At 47.3% G+C, this 11653-nt stretch overlaps 1 protein-coding gene across 2 annotated transcripts; it reads left to right on the top strand.

Annotated features, from left to right (window-relative positions):
• The first annotated feature begins 795 nt into the window (after positions 1–795).
• Positions 796–8797, top strand: WSB1 (WD repeat and SOCS box containing 1). 2 transcript variants are annotated; one of them, XM_084219182.1, is made up of 9 exons: positions 796–919; positions 1391–1559; positions 2429–2697; positions 3554–3685; positions 4106–4206; positions 6323–6495; positions 6799–6912; positions 7084–7191; positions 7678–8797. In XM_084219182.1, the coding sequence occupies exons 1-9, from the start codon at positions 880–882 to the stop codon at positions 7835–7837; spliced, it is 1266 nt and encodes a 421-aa protein (XP_084075308.1). In that variant the 5' UTR covers positions 796–879; the 3' UTR covers positions 7838–8797. The 2 variants fall into 2 exon arrangements, with proteins under 2 accessions (XP_084075308.1, XP_084075309.1); XM_084219183.1 differs by lacking the exons at positions 796–919; positions 1391–1559; positions 2429–2697 and adding an exon at positions 2814–3050.
• Positions 8798–11653: the final 2856 nt, after the last annotated feature.

Below are 11653 nucleotides of genomic sequence, written 5' to 3'. Positions count from 1 at the left end.
AAGAACACGCCGAACTTCTCCCCGCTCCTTTCTTCGACATTGTATCACTGCATAATTTAAAAAATGCTTTGCTGGCCTTGCTCACTCTGGGGTAATTCCTGGCTCTTGCTACAGCTGAATAGCTGATCCCACGGCTATTGCAATGAGCCTGCCAGTGAGGCCACTGCTTTGGAATGAAATCACAGTTATTATCTGCAGTTGATTATCCTGCTGCGTGCTTCTCTGAAGTCCATACACAGAGCAAGGAAGAGTCACTTCGTCGAGAAGAGGGGCAGAATTTAGATATGCAAAGGAGAAAGGAGATAATGGAAGGAGAGAAGGATGTATAGAGATGTCAATACAAAATCAGAGAGAATGAGGGGCTCTCAGGGTCTCTTTCTCCAAGTTCCTGGTGAACACCTTCATTAACAACAAATTCAAAATTTTATCATAAACCAGATGCTGCTGGATTTAAATGCTGAACTACACTCGTATAGAAAGTAACACTACAGAATAGGAGACTCCTCCAGCCCCCGAACCAGGGAGGCGCACGGCGGGAGGACGGGGTCAGGCTGCGAACCGGGCTGCGACAGCAGCACGGCCGGGCACGGGCAGCGGACCGGGGACAGGATCGCGAACCGCTGCGGGTGGGCAGGGCAGGGCAGGGCAGGGTCCCGGGAGGGCGAGCAGAGCAGTGCGGCCAGAGCCGAGCCGAGCCGAGCCGAGCAGGGCGGGCAGGGCCGGGCCGAGCCGAGCCGCTCCTCCAGAGCCGGGCCCGGCCCCCGCTCCGCTCCGCTCCCCGCCCCGCCCCGCCCCGCCGCCCGCCGCCGCCATCTTGCCCAGCCCGTGCCCGCCCGTCCCGCTCCGTGGCAGCCCCGCCGCTCCTCAGGCCGCCCGTCCATGGCCAGCTTTCCCCCGAGTGTCAACGAGAAGCTCATCGGTGAGCGGGGGGCGAGCGGGTTCGGCGGGGGCAGCGCGGCCGGGCTCAGGCCGGGCCCGGGCTCGGGCGGGGGCGGGCGGGCGCTCAGCCCATTCCGCGGCGGAGCGCGCTCGGGGCTGCCCGCGGGTAACGGACGGGATTGCCGGCACACGGAGTCATTGCCGGCACACGGAGCCCGTCCCGGCACACGGAGCCTTCCCCGGCCGCCGGCCCGTTCTCCCGGCCGCGGGCAGGCGCGGGCCGGTACCGTACCGGTTGCGGCATCGCGCACAGTGCGAGCGGCACCGCGTGTTTCCCTGCGGGGGCTCAGCCCTGCTGGGTTATACCGTGACACCGGGCCCCCTCCCGATGGCGTTAGTCGCCGTGAAACAAAGCAGGGCGACGCGCGGCTGCCCGTGCAGCCGGCGTAAGGCGCTGCGCGGATCTTCTCTCACGGATCTCCGTCTCACGGATCTCCTCTGTCCCCCCCAGCTCGGTCGCGCACGGTAGGAGAGCTCCTGGCCCCCACGTCTCCCTTCGACAAGAAGTGCGGCAGGGAGAACTGGACGGTCGCGTTCGCTCCCGATGGCTCGTACCTGGCGTGGTCACAGGGACATCGCATAGTGAAGCTGGTCCCCTGGGCACAGTGCCTCAACAACTTGTAAGACAAACCGCTATGGCTTTCGGTGCACCTGGAAAACAGGAGATAGCTTCAAATCGATTAAAACGCATGTATTGGTCTTCTAGGCTTTGACACCTTGGGGAGAAATGAATTCCTTAAAATAACAGCTGCTCTGTATCTTCCTGTGTGGCCAGCAAGAGGAACAACTATTGCAGCCTCAAAAAGCCTGTGGAGGAGTGGCTTGTTAATTAATTCATACACTCTAAAATAGGAAGTTAGAATGAAAAGGGAATTTAGAGACGCGGGGAGATCTGGCCCTTTACACTTCCTATCACGATGCTCTTTGGCTTTACCTTATAGGAATTTACTTAAGTCAGACCTCTTTCCTTATCACCCTTGTTTGAATGCAAGCGGAGTTCCAAAACACACATTTTATTGGCACTTGCAGGTTGCATGTTAGTGAAGTTGGTAGGTGGCCACTGCAGTTTTGTAGCTGGTTACATTTCTCTGACCCATTTTCCCCCCCGTTTTGGGGGTGGTTAATTGTTTTTCATGTGCTGGACTCTTAGTAACTCTTTAGCAGAAAATCCTAGAAATTTTTTGTGGCTCATTTTTTTGTAAATGCTTTGAAACTGTTGGATTTTGCAGTAGATTAAGTTAGTATCCTGCTCTCCACAGAGGTAAAACTGTATACAGAGCATTAGTGTTATTTTGTGTTGGAAGGTTTCCGGGTGCTGGTCATTTTTCTCAGTTATCAGAAAAAGCCACTTTTATAATTTTAAAGTAAAGACCCACCGTTTTGTGCCTCAGCGATGTACGTCACGACGACTCCCAGGTTCCATCAGACCTCGAAGAAAGGTCTGTTTGGGGCTGCCTTGTGCTGCAGCGTGCTTTGTGCTGTCTTCCAGCCTGCTGCACGGCACCAAGAATGGCGCGAACGCCGCCGGCACGCGGCTGCCGCGGCAGAGCAGCGAGGGCAGCCAGAAGAACAGGCCCTGCGAGCACATCATCGACTGCGGGGACATCGTGTGGAGCCTGGCCTTCGGCTCCTCCGTGCCCGAGAAGCAGAGCCGCTGCGTCAACATCGAGTGGCACCGCTTCAAGTTCGGGCAGGACCAGCTGCTCCTCGCCACCGGCCTCAACAACGGCCGCATCAAGATCTGGGATGTCTACACGGGTGAGTGCAGAGGAGCTGAGGGCACAGCGGGGATCCTGAGCTGCAGGGAGCGCCCAGCTCTGCTCCTGGACTGCCCCAGGGCACCCCAGCACTGCCACCGTGGCCCTGAGAGCGTTGTCCAGACGTTCCTTGTCATGCTCAGGTGCAGCTCACACGTGTTGCAGTGATAATATTGTTGGTACGCACCAGGAATCGGTTATAGAATTGTAACTGGGAACTGAACCTTCAATACAAATGAAAAAATATTAAAAAAGCATGAGCTCCTGCAACTAGAAGTAATGAAAACTGCCAAAGGAACAAGAGAGGCACGTCGTGCTTTGAGATGTGAGAGATGGAAGACACAAAATAATTGTGTGCGTACATACATTGTTGTTTCCTCAATAGTCTTCCTGCTTTTACCATGCTACAAAAGCATGAAATTGCTGGTTTATGTTGATGAGGACCTTTAATCTTTTTAAAAAGAAAAATGAATGATTCAAAAAGACTGAATCTGAACTTAGGGACTTTCAGTTTTGTGGTAGTACAGCTGCTTGGTTGGAGAGAACTCACTTAAGAAAAATAATGACTATTCAGTAATCTGTCCTTGTAAATTGAAGCTTTGAACAGGTATGTGCATCAAAAGACAAGTCTTGCCTTATTTCTGAGGTTCTAGTATATAGATTTTGTAGCTTTTCCAGGAGTTACCTCTTGATACAGGACAGTGAAAGGATCCATGTACTGCTCATTGTAGGGAACATATCTACGAAGAAAATTGTCTTTACATGCAGTAATTTTATATTCAGTATTTATATCCATAAAGCATTTGATTTAAGTACAGGAGTCCTTCATGTTAAATTGTGGTGTTCTCATGTAACAGGAAAACTCCTCCTTAACCTGATGGACCACACAGAAGTTGTCAGAGATTTAACCTTTGCCCCCGATGGCAGCCTGATTCTTGTGTCTGCGTCCAGAGACAAAACCCTGCGAGTGTGGGACCTGAAAGATGATGGTAATGTCTGGGCTTTATCTGCTCCAGTACCTGAGAGAAGCACCCATGTACTCACCTCTTTTATTGCTCTAGACTCAAGTTTGGTCAGGATTGTTTAAAAACTGCATGTTCGGTTAGTCAGTCACTGTGCACTTGGAATTCTTTAGTCACTCACTCTGCAGCCCCTTGGAATTCCTTATCTGTCTGAACCCTGGAGGCAGAAGCAGGTTTTGGGCTAAGAGTGCATGAAGTGACCTTTCTGAATAGTGACATGGAAGTAGAGGCTGCATCCCAGGGGTTTTATTTCTGTGTAGAATAACTCTGCAAGAAGTTTGGGAAAATAATATGAAATTTCACAAAGAAATAACTAACTTGGAAAAGCTTTCCCATCTGAATTTTGTAATACTTAACCAATTCTTACAGCAATGCCTTTCTGTTTAGGAAACATGATGAAGGTGCTGAGAGGCCATCCGAACTGGGTGTATGGCTGTGCATTCTCTCCAGACTCCTCCATCCTCTGTTCTGTTGGAGCTAGTAAAGCAGTATGTGTCAGAGTTTCTTGTTCCTTAATTCTCCTGAATTGTGTGCATAATCATTTTAAATCTAAGTAACATTAAGCTTGTGCTCGGTGTCATGAACTTCTAATGTTTGATGATGTGAAAGTGCATGAAATTAAACTGGCAAATGGTGCATTGAGACCCTGATTTGTGAATGGAACTTGCACTGCTTTTAGTTGGAGAGGCTGTAAGTGTGGAGAAATAGGTCTGCGCAGGGTCACGGTATAAAACAAAGACCACTGAAGCTGCCAGTGTTAAAAGATACTTAGATTAATGCATAAAACTGTTTTGGTTTTGATTTTGTCCTTCCTATTTCGTGCTCAATGAGAAAGACTTCCCAAAGTTGGAGCCAGTCAGGGCATCTCCTGCTGAACAAAAACATTTCTCCCTGTTTTCCCGTACCAATGGCAGTAGTATCTAAGAGTTAAAAGGAAGAGGAGCACACTGGTTTTGCTTCCATCCTAATGCCCTGCTAGAGAACTGAAAGCAGTGCAGGTAATGCATGTATGCCATAAGCTACTCCCGGCACTGAAGAGTTAGGGCAAACCAGAAAGGGAGTTCAGCCTGGTTCCAGGGGCTCTGTAGGCAGTGTAGTGGAGCCCAGTTGAGGCACTGGCCATCACTCCTGCGGGAGTGCTCAGAGGCATTGTCCACGGCGGTGAGCGCAGCCGAGCTCTGGGGTCTGGCTCTGTAGTGGAGCAGAGGGGGATGTGTACATTGCTGTCTGGAGGCTGTGTGTTTTCCATAAGCTTCTTGCTTTCCCTGTCACAGGTGGTGGCAGCAATATTGGTGTGATTGAGTTAAGCTGGCACCACTCTGAGGAGCACAGTGGTGTTGGCGGGCAGAGAGTGGCAGCTCTGGCCGCCAGCCCGGCGAGCTGTACCGTCTGTACCGTAGGACGAAGTAACCTTGCCCTCGGCTGCAAGGGGTCCTGTACGTACGCAGGTGCTGCTCCATGTCCACTGTCTGCTTGCTTGCTTGCTTTTTTTTTTTCCTTTTTTTTTTTTTTTGTTGTTGTTGTTTTTGTTTTTTTTTTAATAGTTTTCACAGCAGTGAAACACACTGACTCCTCAAACTTAGTTTTCAGTTTTGTAGAATGTTGGGGTCTTCTTGGAAAAATTAGTGAATGTGTTTATAACTGATTGTAAAATGGTTCAGAGTCAGGTGGTATGGGAGGCACTAAGGCTGAGTTTGTTTTGGTCAAACATAAATTTATCCAAGATGTCAGAATTTAACCTTAGCTGTAAAACTGTCAAGGGAAAAATCAAGGCTGCTAGTGAGTGCTTTGAGGGACATAACAGCTTTTGCTAAAGACTTATATTCCTGTAAAACCATGCTTCAGTACATGGATAGTTCCTATTAAGTAATTCTGCACAGTCCTTATTTTGATAATATATAATATACAACTGCATGTAAAATACTGTAATATTCCATTAATTCTTACAATATACTGTGCAATTAGTCGGGTAAATTGTGATATTAATGTTGTTTATTACTGTTGACTTGATTTTAAATGACTAAATTCTTTCTAATAATGTGGTTAGACTTCCCTGTTGTTTTGCCAAAGACATAACTTTTGGCTGTGAAAATTCTTTTTGCTTGCAGTATCTGTTTCTCTTCCTAGGCTGACGTTGGTGATCCAAGCAATTGTAAACAAGTGATCTTAAAGGGATGCCACTGGAGTAACAATATGTTAACCTTACATTTTCTGTCTGTATATTTCTTAAAATTTTGGTAGTTACTGAAAAGAGGGGACTGTAGAGTTTAACCCTATTTATTTCTGAATATTTTAATAAAATAGTTTTGTAATACATGAATTTCAGTAAGCTACATGGTTAAATTGTGTTGCCTTTATCTTATATTTTGGCTTATTTTGTTAATAACATTTAACAAATTTGAGTTAGAACTTGCATGTCTGCTTTAATTATTTTTTAAAAAAACTTGATTTTAATCTGAATATGACACTGAGCATATTTCTTAATTGTAGTAATTCATAATACCCGATTTTAGTATAATCCTAAATAAGACTAGCTATACTTAAAAAACAAATGCTTCATTGCCTCTCTGAGCAGGGCTATAACATCAGCTCGTTTAATTTCAGGTGTTCCTCTGGGATATGGATAAATACTCCATGCTACGAAAACTTGAAGGCCATCACAATGATGTTGTAGCTTGTGAGTTCTCTCCTGATGGAGCGTTACTGGCTACTGCATCTTATGATACTCGAGTCTATGTCTGGGATCCACATATTGGAGTGATCCTTAGGGAATTTGGGTAAGTAAAGCACTCAAATCTGGAAACTGTCTCCCAGAGTGGACTTGGAAATGACCAGTGGCTGGTGGAAGTCCTAAAGTGGCAGAGGCTGGAGGTTGTTCTTCCATCTGAGAGAGAATTTCCAGCACTGGTATTTTAATGTGCGCCAAGTTGTTAAGCAAAGCTGAAGAGCGCGCGGCAGTTCAGTCCCCGCTGCCGAATCCACGGTGAACTGGTCCAGCGCTGTTTGTTTGTGAGTGCCTGAGCTCTGCTGTCCTGGCTGAGGCTGTGTCCCTGAGCGTGTCTCTGTCCATCTGTCCACAGGCACCTGTTCCCCCCGCCCACGCCGATCTTCGCGGGCGGCGCCAACGACCGCTGGGTGCGCTCCGTGTGCTTCAGCCACGACGGGCTGCACGTGGCCAGCCTGGCCGACGACAAGTGAGTGTGGGCACGGGGCTGCTGCCCCTCCTGCCTTCTTGCCCTGGCACAGGAGCCTCTCAGCACTGCCACCGCGGTGCTCCACACTTGTTTTTTGTGCAGCACACAGAAAACACCAAGCACAGTTAAAAACCCACTCTGATAACTTCCTGTGTTGTCCTTCCTCCTCAGAATGGTGAGGTTCTGGAGAATTGATGAAGAATACCCTGTACAAGTTGCACCTCTGAACAATGGACTCTGCTGTACTTTCTCTACTGATGGCAGCGTTCTGGCTGCAGGGCAAGTATAGACTTCTTTTCCTTTCTGAAATATGAAGGTAACACAAGAGATTGAAAACAGCGGCTCAGTGTTCTGAAAATCTTCAGTTGTGACTTGCAGCCTGGTGCTTCTGACTGGGACTGTTTGTTTAAACATGCATGGAATAGCAGTAAAATCAATCAGCTGATAAACTCACTTCTTATCTTTAAAAATAAATATGTGAGAGACCCAAAACATGAGGATTGGAAGAAGCCCATCAGATAGCTGAGGGCAGTTGTTGTGTGTTAGGTGGCACAGCAGTAGCTGCTGGGAGATCTGCTCCCTTTGCATAGACAAGTTGCTTATTGTGCTGCTGTAGCTTAAAATAGGAACTGGAGTAAATCAGGATCGGGAGCAGCTGGAACTGAGCACCAGCAAGTCCCCTGCTTAGTCATGTGTGTGTGAGTTGGTAGCAGGCTGAGCTGGTTCGTGTGGAATAACCTGGAGGGTTTTGTGGGTTTTGTGCAGGACCCAGGATGGCAGCGTGTACTTCTGGGCGACCCCGAGCCAGGTGTCCAGCCTGCAGCACCTGTGTCGCATGGCCATCCGCAGGGTGATGCCCACCAGCCAGGTCAAGAACTTGCCTATCCCAGGCAAAGTGGTGGAGTTCCTTTGTTACCAGATTTGAGTTATTTGAGAAGAAAACAAAAAAACGAAACCGACGACTGGGAGGTGGCCCAGCTGCTGAAACTGGCTACAAACACTTTACGGAATCCTCAAACTGTACAGCCTTTAAGCTTAAAACTCTACAGGTTTTCAAGAGCTATTTAAAGTGATAACCTAAATACTATTTTATCAAAATGCCTGACAGGTAATTTTTTTTTACTATTTATAGAAAACACAGTAGAAGTATTCCTGGTGTTCTCAATTTTCTAAAGTGTAACTGTGAAAACATGTACATATATAGACATAAGCTGCTACATGTTATCAGTGTACCTTTAAAAATTGCTTGTATGATTTTTCATGTGTCTCATGTATATATTGCTTTGGTAGAGCCATGATGCGTCTGAGCTGTAAGTGGAAGGACAGCTGTTCTGGCACACTGAGGTAGGAAAACTATTGACTTACACAGCAGTTAAGCTTCCTTCTGTACGTTGGTTGGGGTGCAGAAAGCTGCCCCCCAGGTCAGACTTTGTCCTAGTTTATTTGTGAGAGGTACGGCGTGGCTTTGTAGAGAGCAGTGTGTGGGGAAGGGCAGGAGGTTAAAAGGGGTGCAGTGTATCTGATGTAACCCAGGACCATGCCTGAGTCAGCTGAAGGCCTTATGCTCCATAGCAGCAAACCAGGTGAAATTTCAGTATTGGGCAGTGTTAAGAGAACTATTTCCTTACATTTCTGAAAATCTGACTACTGTATTTTTGCCTGATACTGTGTCTGTAATGAGAGACATTTGCAGACTCAGTTTATTATCCTTTAACCCTATAATATCTGTTTGGGGGTGATTATTGGTTAATGGCCAAAGATAAGCAAAATACTTGGTTTTGCCTTCTGTTATTTATCTGTACCTGCAGATATAAAGAATGTATGCATTGCATAAAATGCCTGATTATATATATTTTTGTTGAATTTTGTATTAAAAACTTGTATAAAAGTTTTCTGGTATCTCACTTGGTGACTGGTTTATCAACACTGGCTGCAGCGTTCCAGGCTGAGCTGGTGAAGCCTGGTTTGTGCTCCCAGACAGATGCTTACAGAGCTCTCTAAAGCAGTGACAGTGTTATAAGCATGTGTGAGCTGCAAATCTGCTTATTTAAGCACCTTCATGAGCTTAGCTAAAAGCTGGGCTTGCCATGAGCCTGTTTCTGCAAGATCACGGTTCCAGCCTTGGGTCAGCAGGTTAGGACTTCAGTGTGGCATCTTGCAGGAGGGGCTAACTGAAGGGTCCCCTCAGGTTGTGTTCACCAAAAGCTCTGATTAATGGAAATGGAGGAAGAAAACAACATCCCAGCTCCCCGTTTCACCACCTCTGAAAGCTGCTTCTCCCAGCTCTGCCTGCAGAAGTTCCTCTGTTTGCTCTAACCTTTCTCCCAGGACACAAATTATAGTGTTAGACCAAGTACACAAGCTTTCTTCATTAGTGAGGCTATTTATAATAATGTACCACGTTTACAAGCCTCTTCCTGCCGTGGTGGGACACCACAAGGTGAGGCCCGATCCCCACCCTCCCCACCAGTTCCCAGCTGTGACCACAGCACAAAGCTGGGCCCTTCAGCAGGGTGAGGCACACGGCTCCTCCCAGCTGGTCTTCAGTAACCACTGTCAGGGGGAAAGGGAACAAGCAAAGGACAAGGCCATGGAGCTACAAAAGAGCTCTGTCCCCACAACCCATCCAGGCTGGCCCTCAGGTGGGGGGCAGGGGGAAGGAGGGCTCGGGATGCAGGGACAGGGGACAGAGTGGCCTGTGCCTGAGGCACGGCCTGCAGTGGCCATCTTAAACAGTGATGGAGAGAAGCAAGCCCAAGCAGCCACAAGGAAGTTTCTCTGAAATACTCTGAAAACTCTATTTTCCACATTCACATATGGCATTTTAGTTGAATCACGAGTGAATAACACTGCTAAGTATTGTGTAGGTTTTGTTGTTTCAGTGCTAGATGAGGACTTCCATTGGAGCACTTTAGAAACAGGGTGGATGAATCCCGTGACCTTTTCCTTATATATTACAATAGGCTCATAAAACACAGAGGTTCTGTAAGATCCCATGGGAAATCTGGTAGAGGTGTCAGGCAGAAACTGTTTATCCAAGTAATTATTTCAGATTAGAACCACCTGAGTAAGGCAGGCAGGGTGTCTGTGGGATGCTGGCTTCGGCACAAGGACAAATTTGTTTAATAAACACTGCTCCACACCCAAATCCCACTGCAATGAGCTGGATCAGAACAGCCCGAATTATTGATGTACTAGAACCAAAAAAAAAGCCAGAGTAAACTTCAGATAAGTCATGATAACACTGTTAGTTATCAGCAAGGTTATGCCTTGTGTAACCAGCGAATTTCAGACAGAAGTTCTGGGGCAGATATGATTTATTTCTAACATGAGGGAGCGCCTGAATGCTCACTTTTATTCGTGAGTGCTCTGTTGCATCAAGGAGAAAAATATTTATTTACGGGCTCTAACAAGAGTTGCTACACTGGGGTTCCCTGACAGAAATCATAACCCCTCTCCCTCTCTGAGTTCACTTCTCAGCCTACCCAAATGCTTGCTGCCCCCTGCACACTAACGGCAGGAACTTCTCCCATTTAATTGGAGAGTTCTGCCCACTTCTTCAAGGTGGTACTCTCCCCTCCTGCTTCAAAAGGCAAGCACTTCTTTGGGAAGACTATCTCAATCTGCTTCCTGATATAACAGCAATTCTAGTAAAACTCTTGTACCAGAATAAATGCCAGGATGGAAAACTTAAACTGAAATTAGATGGGAAAAAAATCTATCAGTGTACATTATTAACAATGTAATTCAAACCTTCTGGGGCAACTGCTCAGGAGTCATTACGGTGTTTGATGATATTTATTAATTATGACCAGCTCCTTGTGGTCACTGCAGAAGGAGCAAGTCCAGAAGAAAGACTTAAAGTATTGCTTCATTTTAATTGCATCAGAGGAAAGGAAAAAAACAGCAACAACAAAAAAAAACACCCAAGGTCCACTGCAGATAAAAGCAGTGAGAAGAGTTTGGGCAGAACTTTGGTCCCGATGTGGCATGTCACAAGACTGAGATATGTGTTTGCTGCTGCCCCAGTCCAGAGAGCTGCGCTGGGTTTTGTGAGCTCACTGGCACAGAAGGAAAAGGAACAGCTGAGAAAGTCCCCTCCCTACCTTCCAACAGGTCTGTGACACAGCCCCAAGGCCACCTGGCCTCTAAGGGAGGTTTGAACTTGCCACGTGGTTTCCTTCAGGCTGATCCCAGAAGTTCAGATAGTTATGATACTCAAGTGAAGCACCTCCAGTTGGCGGGCTCTGAGAACAAACAGGAACTAGGGGTGGCATGCTGCTTCTGTGATTGTATAAATCAGCCCTACATCTGGCCTGCAGTTTGCCATTTCTCTGACCTCAGTGCTCTCACAGATGAGTTTGATCTGCTGCCTAGAGAATCCTCTCCTGACTCTACTCCAGCACAACACTACAAATAAAAATCTAATTAAACAGAGTCCACCATGGCAAGAATCTGAGCAACAACTGCCCAGGCTCTAATGAAACATATTCATAGCAAAGGCTTGCAACAAAGCAAGGGAAGTTTGAAATACACACGTGTGTATCTCTGTGGGTTGATGTGGGGGGTGAGTGCCTCCATCCACGTGTGTCTGTGTAACTCACACACATTGTAACTCCCTGCCAGGGGTTATTCTGGAGCCTGGGAAAAGCTCAGTGCTTGCACAGTGACAACACTGCACTGGGAAGGCAGCAACTGGGAGGGCATTTACCTCCTGGGGGAAGGTGCAAAGGCCCCTTGG

The sequence above is a fragment of the Fringilla coelebs genome (genome assembly GCF_963513975.1).
Source record: "Fringilla coelebs genome assembly, chromosome: 20".
In the NCBI taxonomy this organism is placed as follows: Eukaryota; Metazoa; Chordata; class Aves; order Passeriformes; family Fringillidae; genus Fringilla; species Fringilla coelebs.
Note: the sequence above shows the minus strand (reverse complement) of the source record. Positions and strands in the feature narration are given on the sequence as shown.

What these genes read in the sequence shown, in the direction of transcription:
- WSB1 (XM_084219182.1), top strand. Translation starts at nt 880, where the DNA reads ATGGCCAGCTTTCCCCCGAGTGTCAACGAGAAGCTCATCG. An exon ending in GCACAGTGCCTCAACAACTT is followed by an intron (nt 1,560 to 2,428) that starts GTAAGACAAACC and finishes GCTGTCTTCCAG; the next exon opens with CCTGCTGCACGGCACCAAGA. An exon ending in GATCTGGGATGTCTACACGG is followed by an intron (nt 2,698 to 3,553) that starts GTGAGTGCAGAG and finishes CTCATGTAACAG; the next exon opens with GAAAACTCCTCCTTAACCTG.